The sequence below is a fragment of the Anabas testudineus genome, chromosome 18, assembly GCF_900324465.2.
Source record: "Anabas testudineus chromosome 18, fAnaTes1.2, whole genome shotgun sequence".
NCBI classification, from domain to species: domain Eukaryota; kingdom Metazoa; phylum Chordata; class Actinopteri; order Anabantiformes; family Anabantidae; genus Anabas; species Anabas testudineus.
In genome coordinates this window covers 11,343,848-11,359,935 of record NC_046627.1, presented here as the reverse complement: position 1 = coordinate 11,359,935, position 16,088 = coordinate 11,343,848, and the positions used below count along the sequence as shown (strand labels likewise).

Here is a 16,088-nt window from a genome sequence, read left to right as displayed (position 1 = left end):
GTTTCCATGTTTCAGTTCATCAGTGAACAAAGATGTTCTTCCTTTGTAGAATGGATGTTTAGTATTTACAAGGTCCTGACCAGCACGTAACAAAAAAACTAATCCTAGATGACATGGTAAAATGATTTCATCACCAACTGTTGCCACTATTGGCTGAGATGGACCAATTAACTTAGACTGAACTGAAAGTAAAAGATCTGGGTTTTAATTCCTGCTTTAAGAACTCAGAGATGTACAACAGAGATGTCCCTGAAGAAGTAACCAGTGACTGTTTATTTCCGTACATAATACTGTATCAATACTGTATAATTCAGGTCAGCTCGTGTCTATGCAACAGAGAGGATACAAAAAGATATTTACAAGTTAATGCAAAAAAGTTGCAACAGTTAATCTCTTCATATGAAAATAATGGTGACATTTTAACTAAGCATGTAATATAACAAATTACCTGTGATACAGTGCATTAGGAGAAGATGAACAACCAGAACACTGGTGGTTCTGAGCTGTGGTCCAATGGACAATTTATTTATGTAATGAGATATTTAGCAGTTACACAATCAGAGAGAAAACATTAAGATATGTAAAACATTACTGCATGAAAAAGATGTTAAGCTGTAGTGTACAGAGGAGTTGTGTTTGTGGATGTGATCATTGTCCAGAGTAGAGAGATCTGAGGCACAAGCAAAAGAGCAATAACCAACATCCAAGTTAAAAAAAAAGGTCAGTAGCAGAGAACACAGTCAGAGGAAGCAAAGGTATCCAAGGTCCACAATCCATAAGGGGATATTAAAAAACAGTTTGAGATAGAGAGGCAGACTTACAGGTACCAGAACAGGGTTGGAATCGGTGGTCGAGCAGAGCTACTGTATAACACAAGTTGCTGAAAAATGTAATACTGTCCGTGACCTACAGGTGACAGAAAACACAGTGTATTGATATAGCCGATCTAGAAGACAGGGGAGAATACAGATGTGAGATAGAAGGAGAGAGAAGCAACACAGTGCATTGTAGTTTGATGCATAAGGAGCTGCTGAAACAAACAATCCTCTCTTTTAAGTCAGAGTGTTCATGATGACTCTTGTCCACTGACAAAAAACACCTACAATAGATACATGAGCATCAGAACTGGACCATGAAGCAATGGAAAAATGTGGTCTAGTCTAATGACTCATGTTCTCTTTTACATCGTATGGATGGCCAGGAGTGTGTGCATTGATTACTTTGGGAAGAGATGGCAACAGGATGCATTATGGAATCTCATTCTTCAGTAGTTCACACCTGAGTGGGTCAAAGTTGACAGCAGACAGGAAACACAAGGTGAGAAATGATGTATAGTCAACTGCTTTCAGCTTGTCCCTTCAGAGGTTGCCACAGAGAAACATGTTCCACATGTTAATTTGGCATGGGTTGTCACGCAAAATGCCCTTCTTGCTGCAACCCTCCCATTTATATTCGTGTCCCTGATCAGCACCAAGGTAACCCTCTGTTTGTATGAATGATTCTAGATTAAAGATTAAAAAAGCTTTATTAATTACAGAGGGAAATTGTCTTGCTTGTTACAGTTGCCCTTTAAACTGTAGAATGACAACAAATATATGACATAAATAATTATCTTGATGAATATCAGTTCAGTTCAAAGTTGTAAAGTCTCTTGGCCACAGGTAGAAAGAACCTTCTTTGGCGTTTTGTGGAGAACTTAGTGTTGATCAGTCTCTGGCTGAACGTGCTCATCTGTCCAGTCAACACACTGTGCAGTGGGTGGGAGGGATTGTCCAGGATTCAGAGGAGTTTGGACAGCATCCTCCTCTCAGCTACAACATGTAGAGGGTCCAGCTCCACCCCCAGAACAGAGCCAGTCCTCCTGATCAGTTTGTTTAGTCTGTTAGTATCTGACACCTTCATGTTGCTGCCCCAGCAGACCACAGCATAGAAGATGACACTGGAACCACAGACTTATAAAACAAATCAGCTAGTGCTGAAAAAACAAACTACAAATATAAACTTTCTCTCATATAATACTTTGTAGAAGGCATGACAAAAAGGCATTGATGACATCATCACTGAATGTCTGAACATTGAACATTAAATCTTAAAAAGATGCCATCTGACTGTTTCAGTTCAACTGAAATGTCTTTGTTCCATGAATAACAACAAAATACTGATGCTCTTCTAAATGTGACATTTTAAGATACTGTTTGTGTGTAAGTTACCTCTACAGGAGCGTAGGAGAAGACAGAAAACCAAAACTCTCAGAGGTCTGAGTGGAGATCGAAGGAACAGAAGACGAGTTCTGGAAATGAAGCAGATGATGCAGTTTATGGATAAAAATGATTTATGGGTTGGTTTCTAAAAAATAAATCTGTCCAGTATAAAATGACTGTAGAACTAGAAATATTGTGTTTGTTTATATTTGCAACTTTAGTGAAGTTCAGATCACAGTTCAAAACTAATTCATCCAGAAAACCAGGAAACTGCAAAAGTAAACTGAGGGTGAAGCTCCTACTGAAGGATTCAAAATGAAAATCTGTCCCAGATTAGCATCATGATATATCACAGTCTGTATCTCCACTAAAAAGAGGAGAAACAATAAGATGGCCCCCAAAACAAGAATGGTTTTACAGGTAGAAGCATTTTTTCTCTCTTCTCTTTTCTAGATTTGTATTTGGCTGGGGCCAGTGTCACTACTGGAAGCATAAGCCAATACCTGTACCCAGCAAAGGTTGAACAGGCAGTCTGACTCCTCCAGGATGTCACATCATAGGGGTGGCCTGAGAGCCAGACTTCTTCTTCTTGTGGGACCCGTGCTCACTGCCCGGCACCGTGAAGCTCGATTGGCATTTGCCATGGAACAGTAGAATTGGTATGTCTGTAATTTTCACAGATTAGAGCAGGTTCACCCTGAACAGATGTGACAGACATAAAAGGTCTGGAGAAGTGGTGAAGAACATTATCCTGCCTGTTACATCGTTGAGCATGACCGGTTTGGTGGTGGGTCATTTTTCCACTTTGATTTTCATGGTGTCTTTGAATTCAGCCCTCTGTAGGCTAATCATTTTTATTTCTATTAAATAATGTGGCATCCTTTTATTCCTAAAACATTTGAAGTGTTTGAATTGAAGTGCTAACTAAGTGCTACTGCTGTGAGAACATATTCATTGGCAACAGTCTCATCTTTACACAATTAATTAAATGTGTTTATGTAACAAAATACTTTTGCTTTGATCATTGCATTGATTCATCTACACAGAGTGCTGTGGTAGTTGAATTGGTCTTTATACTGTATGTAGGTTACTTGCAGCTTTCTTGTGGCAAAAAAGGTATTTTAAATGTAAATAAGTTTCTAATCATTTTTAAATCATTATATATATTCTTTTTTAATCTGGAAGGAAAATTAGCTAATTCATCATCAAACTGAAAGGTATTAAGGGTCTTTGTCATCTCACCTGAAAAATTACGAAGCTGTACTTTAGTGTAGCAAAAAAAAAAAAAAAAAAAATCAATCAAATTCTGGCAAAACACAAAGTAATATTTCATATATGAAAATAATAAATACATTTTTCCACCAGACACACAGTTTTAACCTTTAATTTATTATCATCTATAGTTGGAGGCTAAATGCTGACAGACTTGTATAGGTTAAGGTGATAATGTGTTAAAAAAGCAGAATAATGAAACAAGTACAATATAAAAATTATAAGCTATGTTGTTCATTTCCAGGAACTGCAAGTGCGTAAATCATTGATTCTGACATGAATGTATCAAATAGTGACAAGCTGGATCTACTTGTCTGGTGTCAGATAACACCTGTATACGCCCTCTTCATCTAGTAAAACCTACTGACTCTACATACTGCACATACTCACTGATCTGCATCAACATTAAAACCTTTTACTTCTGTGCTGTCAAAAAGGGTGAATTTAGGTTCTTTGAGTAAAATGGAAATTATATGTAATGATGCAGCCTATTGTTAGTGAAGTCTGGTGTCTTACAGTAAGTTTTCTATAAACTCATAAAATCCTGTCTGGTTAAATAAGTTCAGATGTCTGTGAAGGTCAGAATTCAATTCAATTCAATTCAATTCAAAAAATTATGTGTTCTCTTTAAGATATGAATTAATCATTTGTAGGAGACTTTGTTTTGGCCTTACAGTGCAGATTTAATTAATTCATCTCAGAATTAGTAATAGTTGAAACATGTTAGTTTATAGTTTGTATAAAAATAATCAACCAGCTTGTTTATGACATGTTAAAATCATATGTAAAAGCAACATTCCTTTCCATTCCATCCATTCTCATCCGCTTATCCGGGGCCGGGTCGCGGGGGGAGCAGCTTAAGCAGAGATGCCCAGACTTCCCTCTCCCTAGACACCTCCTCCAGCTCTTCCGGGGGGACACCGAGGCGTTCCCAGGCCAGCCGAGAGACATAGTCCCTCCAACGTGTCCTGGGTCTTCCCCGGGGCCTCCTCCCGGTGGGACAGGACCGGAAAACCTCCCCTACGAGGCGTCCCGGGGGCATCCGAAACAGATGCCCAAGCCACCTCAACTGGCCCCTCTCGATGCAGAGGAGCAGCGGCTCTACTCCGAGCTCCTCCCGGGTGACTGAGCTCCTCACCCTATTTCTAAGGGTGCGCCCAGCCACTCTGCGGAGGAAACTCATTTCGGCCACTTGTATCCGCGACCTTGTCCTTTCGGTCATGACCCAAAGCTCATGACCATAGGTGAGGGTAGGAACGTAGACTGACCGGTAATTCGAGAGCTTTGCCTTTCGGCTCAGCCCCTTTTTCACCACGACGGACCGGTACACCGACCGCATTACTGCTGCCGATGCACCAATCCGTCTGTCAATCTCACGCTCCCTTTTTCCCTCACTCGTGAACAAGACCCCAAGATACTTAAACTCCTCCACTTAAGGGAGGATCTCCCCCCCAACCTGGAGGGTGCAAGCCACCTTTTTCCGGTTTTCCCTCGAACTGCCATCTTACTGTGGTGGAGGGGTTTGCGTGTCCGAATGACCCTAGGAGCTATGTTGCCGGGGGCTTAAGCCCCTGGTAGGGTCTCCCAAGGCAAACAGGTCCTAGGCGACGGGCCAGACTAAGAGCAGTTCATAAGCCCCTTATGATGAAAATTAAATCAAGGACTGTTACGTCGCCCGGATCGGCGTCACCGGGGCCCCACCCTGGAGCCAGGCCCGGGTTGGGGCACGTAGGCGAGCGCTTGGTGGCCGGGATCTTTCTCACGGGACCCGGCCTGGCTCAGCCCGAAGGAGCGACGTGGGACCGACTTCCTGTAGGCCCACCACCCGCAGGAAGGAGCATAGGGGGCCGGTGCAGTGTGGATTGGGTGGCAACCGTGGGGAGGTGCCTCGACGACCCAATCCCTGGACAAGGAACCTGGCGATTGGGACATGGAATGTCCCCTTACTGGGTGGAAAGGAGCCTGAACTTGTGTTGGAGGTGGAGCGGTACCGGCTAGAGATAGTCGGGCTCACTTCCACACACAGTCTGGGCTCTGGAACACAGCAACATTCCAGCTAACTTTATATTATGAATGTTTCACAGATGCCTTTATTTTATGTTGTAGTAATGGTACAAAAATAAGAACATCACATTACAGGTATCATGGTGACAATTTAATTCTCACTGGTACAGAGTATGCATTTGAATCTACTACTGTGGAAACAAAAAACAAAAACAAAAAAGGTGTCCTTGGAAAATGCTCCTTACTTCTAAAGTTTTGTAATCTGGAATATTCACACAGATCTGCCCTGTAAGTTCTATTGTGCACTGCAGAAAGTGTTGAAAGTGCTGTGCTGGTGAAGGAAAGGTCAATCTGTGTCTTCTTTTCGGTAGTGAGAAAGTTTTTCTAACTTTCCAGTTAGAGAGAGTGTGTGACTGCCACATTGATTTATAGTATGGTTTTGAGAGTGTCTGATAAGTGACACACTTGTGAATGCAGCCTTAGATCAAAAAAGATCAAGGCGGTAAAATAATTGGGTATAGGTTCATGTCAGCAGAAGTTCAGGGGGATGAGGATTTCTTGGTACAAGACATTAAATAAAAAATTGCTCTGCTAAGGGAGGGGGTAGTGAGCAACAAGTAGTGTATTTAAAGGATGCCCACAAATTTTTAGACATTATCTGTATATGTTTCGGTATATTGACCTTTTTTGTCAATAAACCTAACCTCACTTTTGAACACACTTTGCTGCCTCATTGTCTGAGTTTTATGAAGAACTTCTGCAACATTTCTGACACTGTTAAGAAGAAAATTTGACTAATTGTGACATCACACTACCATAACATATTTAATCAGAAAAGTAATAACTCTACAGGCCAACACACAAATGATTTCAGCACTAGACAACACACCCCAAAACAAAGTGTTTTAACTGTGGCTCATTAATAAAGGCACAACATAAGAAAAGCAACCAAGATGTTAAAAAGTGTGAACAACATTAAGTTGTTATTTATTGCATAAGCAAACATAGCATTTAAAAATATACATCATTAAATGTATAGTATAGCTCTGCAACCAAAAAGTCTATTAGAATACTTCTGGTGTCATAGTAAAGGGAACATTTGTGAGATTTGTTAGGAAGTCTAAATATAAAGCTATGGGTTACTGGTGAGGAGTAAATATAGATGACACACAGCATAAATTAACGTTTTAAGAGCTTGTCTAGTTATAACACTGTTTGTGAAATGCCTCTCAGGGTCCCTCAGTTGGGGGACTCCAAGGTTTAAAGTAAATAAAAATAGTCATTAACCATGTAAATAAAAAGTATATAAGGAGGAACACGGCTACATGGTGTTACTGAAATTAATAAATGTAAACAACCAAACAAGTCTAGTTAATAACCAAGGATTACGTAAATGACTAAAGTAATGAAACTAAATCTGACCTGGTCCAAAAACAGGGAACACAGGGAACCAACAAGACATACATTACAACACAAACTCGAGGGGAATACAAAGTGACAACCAAAAGAAACCTGAAAAACGGTGACGAACAAAGTCACAAACAAGCATGAACAAAGTAACAACCAAAAATACACTGCACTAATGCAGGTAAAAACTAACTACACACTAAGAATACAAAGTACCAACAAAAAACAAAGCTCTAATGCCGACAAAAAATATAAACTAACTTACAAATCAACAATACAAAGTGACAATGTAAAACACTGCACTAGTGCAAACAAACACCAAACAAGCTAAACATATAAAGTAACAAGTGAAATGAAAGCACTAAAGCAGACAACAAAAAAACGAACTAACGGACTAACAAAAAGATACAAAGTAACAAATAAAATAACTGCACAGGGCAGGCAATATACTCAACTCCAAAGAAACGAGACAATGTCCAGAATAATCCAACTGACAAACAAACGTGTGGTGAAGTCCAGGGTAATTCAACGAACGAACAAACAGATGAGTGATGAAGTGCAGAGTAATGCAACTAACTAACTGTTGGTGAGTTGGTGAGTTGAGGGATAGGAAGTCCAAATATGGGCAAACGGGAAGTGGATGGAGTGTGAGGTGAAACCAGTAGACAAAACAAAAGCAAAACCAACTGAACGGGGATGAAGGGAGGAACTGTAACACTTTACATTCTGCAGAACTGACAATGTAATAATTATGCTAAATATATGATTGATTGAATGTTGTCTCAGGTTTCCTCTCAAAACTACTGCATATTGAACCTTCCTCCATGAGCTCATTCTTCAAGATCTGCCTCCTTGTTGTCTTGGAGCAACTGTTGAAACTGTTATTTAGGAGAAACACACAGCATTTATTCTGACTGAATTCTCATTTTATGTTCAAGGAAGATTTTTAAAACATTTAAATTAAAATTACAGTAGATTTAGTTTCTCATCCCAATTGTTGTAGCTGATGCTGATTTGATGAAAAGTCAATTCCAGGAACAAATTGTTTTAAATGTGCTTTAACAAATATTGTGTAAATTATAGATGTTAGCGGCTAAAATGATTTAATTATACCATCAGTGGATGGATGATGATGACACAGTAAATGAGTATGTAGTATGTATTTCCTGTTTGTACAAAGGTCTGGATAAAAGTGTATTGTGAGGAATAAAGTAAATCTCAAACAGACAGAGTGAAAAGATGAACCTCTGTGTTTGGTTCCTCCCCCTTTTTCTTCAATATCTCCACTTTGTTCTCAGCTTCCATGCTCTTCTCTTCCTCAGCTTCAACCTTATCTTCCACCTGGGAGGTAGAAAAGATAAAGAGAGACAAAACATTTGAACAAGTACATGTTCACACAGTGTTTAGTCTGTCTGAATTCTAACTTCCTATTGGTTAGAGGGTGGAATTACAATAATGTACTGTCCATGTAATATAAGCTAAGTCAAAGCAAATGAAAATAGTAGTGTTGATATTTGAGTTAAATTTTTGTCTTAGAATAGTAATGTAAACATCATATCTACACAACTACGTGGTAACAGTACGTTAATATGCACATAACTTATATTTCTGAGCATTTCTGTAGTAAAAACAAAGACCAATGTTACCTACATTAATTTAAATAGCTGTTTGGAAAAGATTTGATTCTGTGAGACACAACTGTTACAGGATGATCTTTGTGCATTAGTTTCTATTATGTATAAAAATTAATACTAATCCGGTGTCTATAGAGAGTTTCCAGTGACTGATGTTATTTCTCTTAATCATTTTCTTTCCCTATCATCTAAATTCAGATAGTCAATAATGATCAGATTAACCTCTTTATTCTTTAAGTCCAACTGTTGCTTCAACAGCTCCACTTCCCTCTCAGCTTTCTCCTCTTGCTGTTTTTCAGTTTGGTTTCTCTCCAGCTGAGAAGAGAAACAGTCAGAGAGGCGGGATGTCAGACATGATATTTTTAGGCACTAAATCACACTGTAAATATCAGAACTCCAAAAGGAGATTAACAGTTTTACATATTAATATTAATTAAGCTTAAATATAAACCTGCAGACATACATGAGAGTTTAGCTCAGGATGTTTTACATTTAACCATGTTTTTTCTTGTTTAATTTAATGTAGTAGTAATAAGTAACTTTTATTTTATTTACTGAACTGCAGTGACCTGTATGAAAAATGACTGTTCTCCTGCATCAGTTGGAAACTACAGAGGTAACAGACACAGTTGCACAGGTTTTGTAATAATTCAATAAATAAACAATGAGAGTTAGATAAACAGTTAAAACAAATATATGCAAATCGGTTTTAATTTGTGTATCAGTGTCTGTTGTACAGTAGAAGGGATTAAAAGATTAATAATCTGTATGATACAAACATACAAAAGAACTAAATATAAAACAAACACTAATTTATTTGTAAAAAAAATGTATACAAACCTTTAATTTGATTTGATTTTATAATATTGTTTTTTCTCCTCCTGTGTGTAATCTCTGCAGTTCCTCTAGTTAGTTCAACTAGTTCAACTAAATCTGTTGTTCAATGCTGCTCAGTTCTCTGTGTGGAAGTTTTTCTTGTGGACTTTATTTTACTGAACATCTGTTTCTATTTTTTAGGAAACCACTAAATTTCTACATTTGATTTTAACATCACTTACCAGAGAGGTGGAGGACCCAGCTGGAGCAGCTCCACTTGTTCCCAACTGATGAAAGACATGTAACAAAAGACTGATGAAATGTGATTTTCTATTTATATATGTTTGACTTAGATTAGTAATTTATGATTTCTACCTCAATAAAACAATTCAAACTGTCCTAACTAGACTAGAACTATCAATAGATTTAGTTAAAGTTAAAGTAGAAAGGTGAACCTCAGTGTTGTTGGTCTCCATCCTCTGAATCTCTTCCTGAAGCTGCTGAACTTCAGCTTGTTTCTCTTTAATCTGAGAGGAAAGAGAAAATAACATCAATATGAGGAACATGTTTTATTATTAATACATGTCTGAATTAAGGTACAACAACATCAACAGAGATGATCAGGTTTATATCTAATGGTTTTTCTTGTTTAATTTAATGTAGCAGTAATAAACAACTTTTATTTTAGTTACTAAACTGCAGTGACCTGTATGAAAACTGACTGTTCTCCAGCATCATTTGGAAACGACAGAGGTAACAGAGACAGTTGATTATCAGCTTTATGATGAAGAATATCTGGGACGACCAACATCAGGATCAGTGAAACTAGACTAAGTTCAACTTGATTTGCGATACAGGTCACAGTTTAATTTGATTTGGGCTTGAACAAAGATAAACTGCATCTCACTGTGTTTTAGGAAAAATAAAAATACAAACCTCTTCAATTTTGGTCTCTGTAGTCTCCAGCTGCTTCTTCAGTGACTCCACTTCTCTTTCAGCCTCTGTTTTCTTCTTCAGATATTCCTCTTTGGTGGACTTCTGACCCATATTAAGACATGTGACTTATCATGACCCAAAAGTCAATAGTGAAAATTAAATAACTAAAAAAGAATTCAATCTGTAGGTTTCAGCTCTTATTTTCAATCTGGTCATTAAAAAATTTAATGTTTGGATGTTTACATTTTATTTTATATTACAGGGTCATTTAGGATGTTGCTGCATTTATACAATGAACACTTACCGAAGGCCACATTTTAAATTGTTCTATTGAGGCTTTGATTGTTTCAAGCTGAGAAGAAAAGATAAAGAGACACACGATGAACGCATCAGATCATACATGTGATTATAAAACTAAGTGGGTTTTATACTGTAGGTAACATACTAAGTGTGGACATGTTTGAGAAAGTGAACCAGGTGTATTTGATCCAGTCAGTGTGTTTCTGACAGCAGAGATGATCAGACATTTATAAATACAGAAAGATCAGTATTAACAAATGGACCTCTATGTTCTGATTCTCTTCCTGCAGCTGCTGCAGCTCAGCCTGTTTCTGTTCAACCTGGAAGAACAGTGAAAAAAATGAGGAAATTGTTTATTTATTATAATTAAAAGCTGTAAATTATAATAGATGTACAGGTTTATTCAATTAACAATAAATACATTTAACAAATAAATCTGGTTTCAGTCATGATTCACTTTTACCTAGTGTTAGAACGACTGTGATTAACCTGCACCTTGTCTACACTATGGCTGACAGAAAAAAGTGTCTTGTCACGTTAAAGTGTGAATAAACCTCTTTTCTTCTTTGTCTCCAGCTCCTCTTTCAGGTTCTTCACTCTGTTCTATTCTTCAAGTTTTGTTATTTATAACTTTCTTAATAGTCTTAGTTTTTTTTCTTGTTGTTTTTTTAATCCTCTTTTTCTCTACTTTAGTTACTTTCTCTGCTGAGTAAACAAATCTTTATTTACATGTTTGATCTTTTCCACTTTCCTCTCATTGTAATCCTCAATTTGCACTGACTCATTTGTCATCAGCTCTTTTTCTTCTTCCATAGAAATCTGGTTTTCAGTTTTACTTTCAGAGAAGTTCTTCTTTGCTGCATGATCATTTTCATCCCATCTTTTGAACTCTGTGTAGAAAAAAAAGCAGTATCAAAGCAGAGGAAATATATAAAAATATCTAAAAAAATCACTGATAAATAAATAAAAATTAATAAAGACAATGAAATATTTCTATTCAAAGTCAGTGTAATGAATTCATGACTTACTGATTATATTTTTCTTCCATAAAAAGAAGACAAGTAGAGGAATAAACAGAATGCAAACAGCCAAACTAATAGCCAGAGCAACTGTGGCAGCAGAAAAAGAAGTTGAAGGAGGAGGAGGAGGAGGAGGAGGAGGAGGAGGACAAACAAACTGGATTTTAAAGAAATCATCTGAAATTAAAAAACACAGAATCACATTGTAAACAAGTTAAACTATGTTATTTAAGAGTTAAAGAGTAATTAATTTCTTTGATTTCTTTTTCTTAACCTGATATATGTATCTGTGTCTCTCTGATCTGGTTGATGTTTCTCTGTTGGACTCTACAGATGATGTTGTTGCTGTGTCTCTTCTCCACAGTCACTCTGCTGCTGACAGTATAGAGGTCATCAGGACCTCTGACTGTCTCTGTAGGTCCAGCAGAGAGGATCTTTCCCTCAGCGTCCAGCCACAACAGCTCAGGCTCTGGATACCAGCCTTTAGACTCACACTGTAAAACCACTCCACCCTTATCTCCATCAATCCCTGTTAAACTGATGACGGGTGAAGCAGCAGCACCTGAAGATGAACAAAAGATAAGTTAACTGTGTTAACTGTGGTCAATAATACAATCACAAAAGTAAGAGATACACAATAGGTAAATACCATAAGAAAAGTTTCCACCAAATTCGTAAGTACAAAACTAAATTTAATTAAACTAGTAGTTTAACAAAATTTTGAACTACTACTAAGTATCTTGTTGGTACTTCAGTTGTATTCATTTGACCACATTGAGTAGTTAAAATAATTTGTTGCCAGCTAGACTACGAGTTTAACGTTGATAATTTGCAGAGCTATCCTTTTAAAATAGCATCTCTAACACTGAATTTACAGTAAAACAGACTCTACTGCACCAAACTGTAAAGCAACGTTACAAATTAAACAACATTATTAGCCTCTAATAACCATATCTAGATTGATGTATTTTGTTGTTATAAAGTTAGTCCACTTACCAACAACAAGCCTTACTAAAGATGCTTCATTCAGTTTTGGAATGAAGCACTGATACTTTCCTTCATCAGCAGGTTTCACTTTGGAGAGTTTCAGCGAAATGTTTCCTTGTCTCAGTTTATCAGTGAACAAAGATGTTCTTCCTTTGTAGGATGGATGTTTAATATTTACAAGTTCCCTACCAGTACGCAACACAAAAACAAATCTGGGATTCAGGTTAGATCTCGTCCACTCCAACGTCATTGCAGTAACGTCCACAGCAGGTTCAAGACGACATGGTAAAATTATGTCATCACCAACTGTTGCCACGATTGGCTGAGATGAACCAATTAACTTAGACTGACCTGAAAGTAAAAGATCTGTGTTTTAATTCCTGCTGTAAGAACTCAGGGACGTACAACATGTAACAACTGAATAGAAGAAGTTACACAGATACAGAATTGTACTTTAGCCATTTAAAGCTGTTGTTACAACCAGTGACAGTTTAATTCTGTATGATACTGTATCAGAATTCAGGTCAGCTTGTGTCAATGCAGCAGAGAGGATAGAAAACCTAAATTGCCAACTTGCATCATTTGATCACTTGAGCTAAAAATATTCATGACATTTTAACTTAGTATGTAAAAAAACAAGTTACCTCTGTTAAACTGTGTCAGGAGAAGATGAACAACCAGAACACTGGTGGTTCGGAGCTCTGGTCCAATAGACAATCTATTCATCTGATGAGATATTTAGCAGTTAGAAAACAAAGAGAAAACATTAATATACAGTACTGTGCATAAGTCTTAGGCACCATTAATTTCTTCTTTGGTTTGCCAGTGCTATAACTATAAACTTATTTATTTTGTAGTCACTTGATTAGAATACAGCTAGTGTACATAAGAAAATATGTTCACAGTGTTAGAAAAAACACAAAAATACCAGAATAAACAGCTTATGTTGGCTAAAGTGACAAATATTAAATATTAAATTTATAGATTCCTGTAAATGAATCTGGCATGGTCAAGGAAAAAAACAGAAGTGGCAGATCTGATGAGAAGTTTCCCAGAGTTTCTTTTATGAGTGATCAGAAGTCCAGCAAGGACCTGGTTTAGCATTTGGCAGCTTCATAAAGATGCCAAGTTGGTCCTTCTGCAGCCTAAAGAAGCTTGACCAGAAATATTTTTTTGTGGAAAGGCAAAAGCCAAGAAACCACTTTTTGTATTTCTAAGTTTAAAAAATAAAAGAGAAATAAATACTGGTCATTGTTAATAGTGCCTAAGACTTTTGCACAGTACTGTATGTACATATGTTTCGGAACACCTCGCTGGCAAGAGTCCCATCTCTTTGACAAAACATGTTCATGGAATCATCACTTTCACTTTCACTGCTGCACCTACACAGAGGTCTGTGCCAGTTAAAATGCTGCTTTATCGTTAGATTATTTGTAATTTTGTTGTGGTAAAAAATATATTTGGAATGAAAGTTATTGCTGTCCAATGATTTTTCAATATATGTTTGTAATCACCACTTTAAACCAGCTAATTCATCAGACAGGTTAGAAATCTTGGTCATCTCACAAGCTCGTACTTTAGTAACATGTATATTTTGGCAAAACACTTTTTTATATTACTGATATAAATTTCCCCCAAAAAATATGTACACTTTTCCAACAGACACAAAGACTTTACTTACTTCCTACTTACTACTTATCATCTACAGTAAGAATCCAAACGCAGAGAGACGTTCATTATGGTTTAAAGTGATAATGTATTTAAAAATAGAAGAAATAGTTCCACGAGTAAAATGTAATAATAGTATATTAGCAGGACGAAGTACCTTTTGCATGATGTGTCGACCTTTTCCAGAGCACTGACTTGCAATCTAACCTGCCTGGTGCCTACCTGTGAACACCTCTTTCACCTGGTAACACCCACTTCCTTCACGTACTCACTGATCAGCGCCAATATTTAACTCTCCTTCTACTTCTGTGCTGTTGTTCAGTCCTGACTGGATCAGTGTAGAGGCCAGTCATACCGCAGGTCGCGTTGTTAGTCACTGGAAAAGGTAGAGAACTACCTCTGTTGCTTCGGATCACCGTGGATCTCTACTTTACTCTCCACCATTTTGTTTGTGAAAGAAGGAGCGTTTCTCTCTTTAACTAGCAGCAGCTGAACTGCAGATAAACCCTGGTTGGATTCATTGACTGGTTAGACTCAACAGTTCTGAGTAGAAACAACCACTTGCTGAGTAAAATAAACAGCGGTAAAACAGTTTAAAGGTGCAGTATGAGACTTAAACGGATCTTTGGAGAATGTAAAGTTACGTTGCAGCACGTTACATGTTAGGGGGTGGGGCAAATAATAACATGCTCTGTTTACCTGCATACTTTGGTTTTGTTTGCATAAAAAGTGTAATTTTTTTAAATCTGATTGAGAAGACATAGAAAAGTGACAGGATGGTAAATTTATTAACATCAACTCACTAACCACACCTGTACAACCTACAGTCCAACTTTGCCATGAACTGTACTTAATGTAACCAGAGACCTTAAAACATTCAACCTAAAGCTTTACACTTCCAAAGTCACCATAAAATTTAACGTTAATTTATGTTATTATAACATTGTTATAATAACATAATGTATATGTTTATAATGTATATGTTTAATACTAATCCAATTAAAATCTCCATAATAGAAAAAAAATACTCAATAGGCATCAATTAGTAATACAACATGAATACAAGGAGGACAGTAAAAAAATATATTGCCACCAAAATAGTTACAAATGCAGAGATTGAGGTGAAGGAAATTTTTTTAACCAACAGTCTTTTGTGCTCAAACTGTCCACACACGACCTGGGACCTACAACACTCACACACACACTGAGGGTACCCACTGGAACTGAACTAGACAAAAACAAATCAACTACCCAAAAATAGCGGTGGCACATTGACACTGACAGATAACTCTAGCAACACCTAGTGGTCGTAATGCATATAAACTGTCCCTCAGGTCACCTAAATGCCAGAGAGGAGCAGCATAGTGAGGTCTGCTGCTGCTGCCATGCTTATATCTACTACTCACCTTCACCACTCAAGAAGAGGATGCTGGTGTGGAGTTGGTCGAGGCAGTTCAGAAGAAGCTGTTACATCCACTTTCCAAGAAGATGGAGTCAGATCCATTTTAGGTAACACCTGTGTTCCAGTGGAGGAGACCATAACCTAGAGGCCATGTTTAAACTAGTTTGATGCAAATTTCAACCTACAGCTGAGTATTTATAGCTACACTTTACCTGATGTGGTCTTAACCTGACCCTTCTTTAAGACACATCTTCCTATTTATAAACAGCTCACCTAATAGAGCTGCAGTGTTCATTTTACATTTTCTTAAATACTCATATGGTACCAGTTAATGTTATCTAGCCGTTATAAGGGCTGAAACAAAAAGAAGAATAAAGAAACAGCCTTTATTTGTCATATTTTCATGTTACAATGACATTTTCCCGCTGCATTTAACCCACCC

At 37.4% G+C, this 16,088-nt stretch overlaps 4 protein-coding genes across 5 annotated transcripts in view; 1 reads left to right on the top strand and 3 right to left on the bottom strand.

Annotated features, from left to right (window-relative positions):
• LOC113168482 (trichohyalin-like) overlaps nucleotides 1–16,088 on the bottom strand; it is a 928,554-nt gene that overhangs the window by 200,308 nt on the left and 712,158 nt on the right. The window lies entirely within an intron of this gene.
• The window catches only part of LOC113168501 (high affinity immunoglobulin epsilon receptor subunit alpha-like), a 109,771-nt gene that overhangs the window by 9,836 nt on the left and 83,847 nt on the right, over nucleotides 1–16,088 (top strand). The gene's annotated exons all lie outside the window — the stretch shown is intronic.
• LOC113168531 (golgin subfamily A member 6-like protein 22) lies at nucleotides 6,434–11,684 on the bottom strand. Of its 2 annotated transcripts, none has more exons than XM_026369605.1 (10): nucleotides 11,599–11,684; nucleotides 11,300–11,460; nucleotides 10,834–10,890; nucleotides 10,575–10,622; nucleotides 10,271–10,372; nucleotides 9,790–9,861; nucleotides 9,577–9,621; nucleotides 8,741–8,833; nucleotides 8,130–8,225; nucleotides 6,434–7,762 (listed from the first exon to the last, which is right to left on the bottom strand). In XM_026369605.1, exons 2-10 carry the CDS (start codon nucleotides 11,381–11,383, stop codon nucleotides 7,715–7,717), a joined length of 645 nt encoding a protein of 214 aa, XP_026225390.1. In that variant the 5' UTR covers nucleotides 11,384–11,460; nucleotides 11,599–11,684; the 3' UTR covers nucleotides 6,434–7,714. The 2 variants fall into 2 exon arrangements, with proteins under 2 accessions (XP_026225390.1, XP_026225391.1); XM_026369606.1 differs by having other exon boundaries at nucleotides 10,271–10,369.
• LOC113168524 (butyrophilin-like protein 2) lies at nucleotides 11,859–14,476 on the bottom strand. Its single transcript, XM_026369596.2, has 4 exons — nucleotides 14,402–14,476; nucleotides 13,221–13,302; nucleotides 12,586–12,927; nucleotides 11,859–12,151 (listed from the first exon to the last, which is right to left on the bottom strand). Exons 1-4 carry the CDS (start codon nucleotides 14,408–14,410, stop codon nucleotides 11,859–11,861), a joined length of 726 nt encoding a protein of 241 aa, XP_026225381.1. The 5' UTR covers nucleotides 14,411–14,476.

Coding starts and splice junctions, on each gene's coding strand:
- LOC113168531 (XM_026369605.1), bottom strand. CDS start 11,383: ATGGAAGAAGAAAAAGAGCTGATGACAAATGAGTCAGTGCAAATTGAG. Junction 8,226..8,740: donor TGGACTTAAAGAATAAAGAG/GTTAATCTGATC, acceptor TCTACCTCCCAG/GTGGAAGATAAGGTTGAAGC. Junction 7,763..8,129: donor GGGAGGAACCAAACACAGAG/GTTCATCTTTTC, acceptor CCTAAATAACAG/TTTCAACAGTTGCTCCAAGA.
- LOC113168524 (XM_026369596.2), bottom strand. Junction 12,928..13,220: donor CCTGACACAGTTTAACAGAG/GTAACTTGTTTT, acceptor TTTTACTTTCAG/GTCAGTCTAAGTTAATTGGT. Junction 12,152..12,585: donor TTTAGTAAGGCTTGTTGTTG/GTAAGTGGACTA, acceptor GTTCATCTTCAG/GTGCTGCTGCTTCACCCGTC.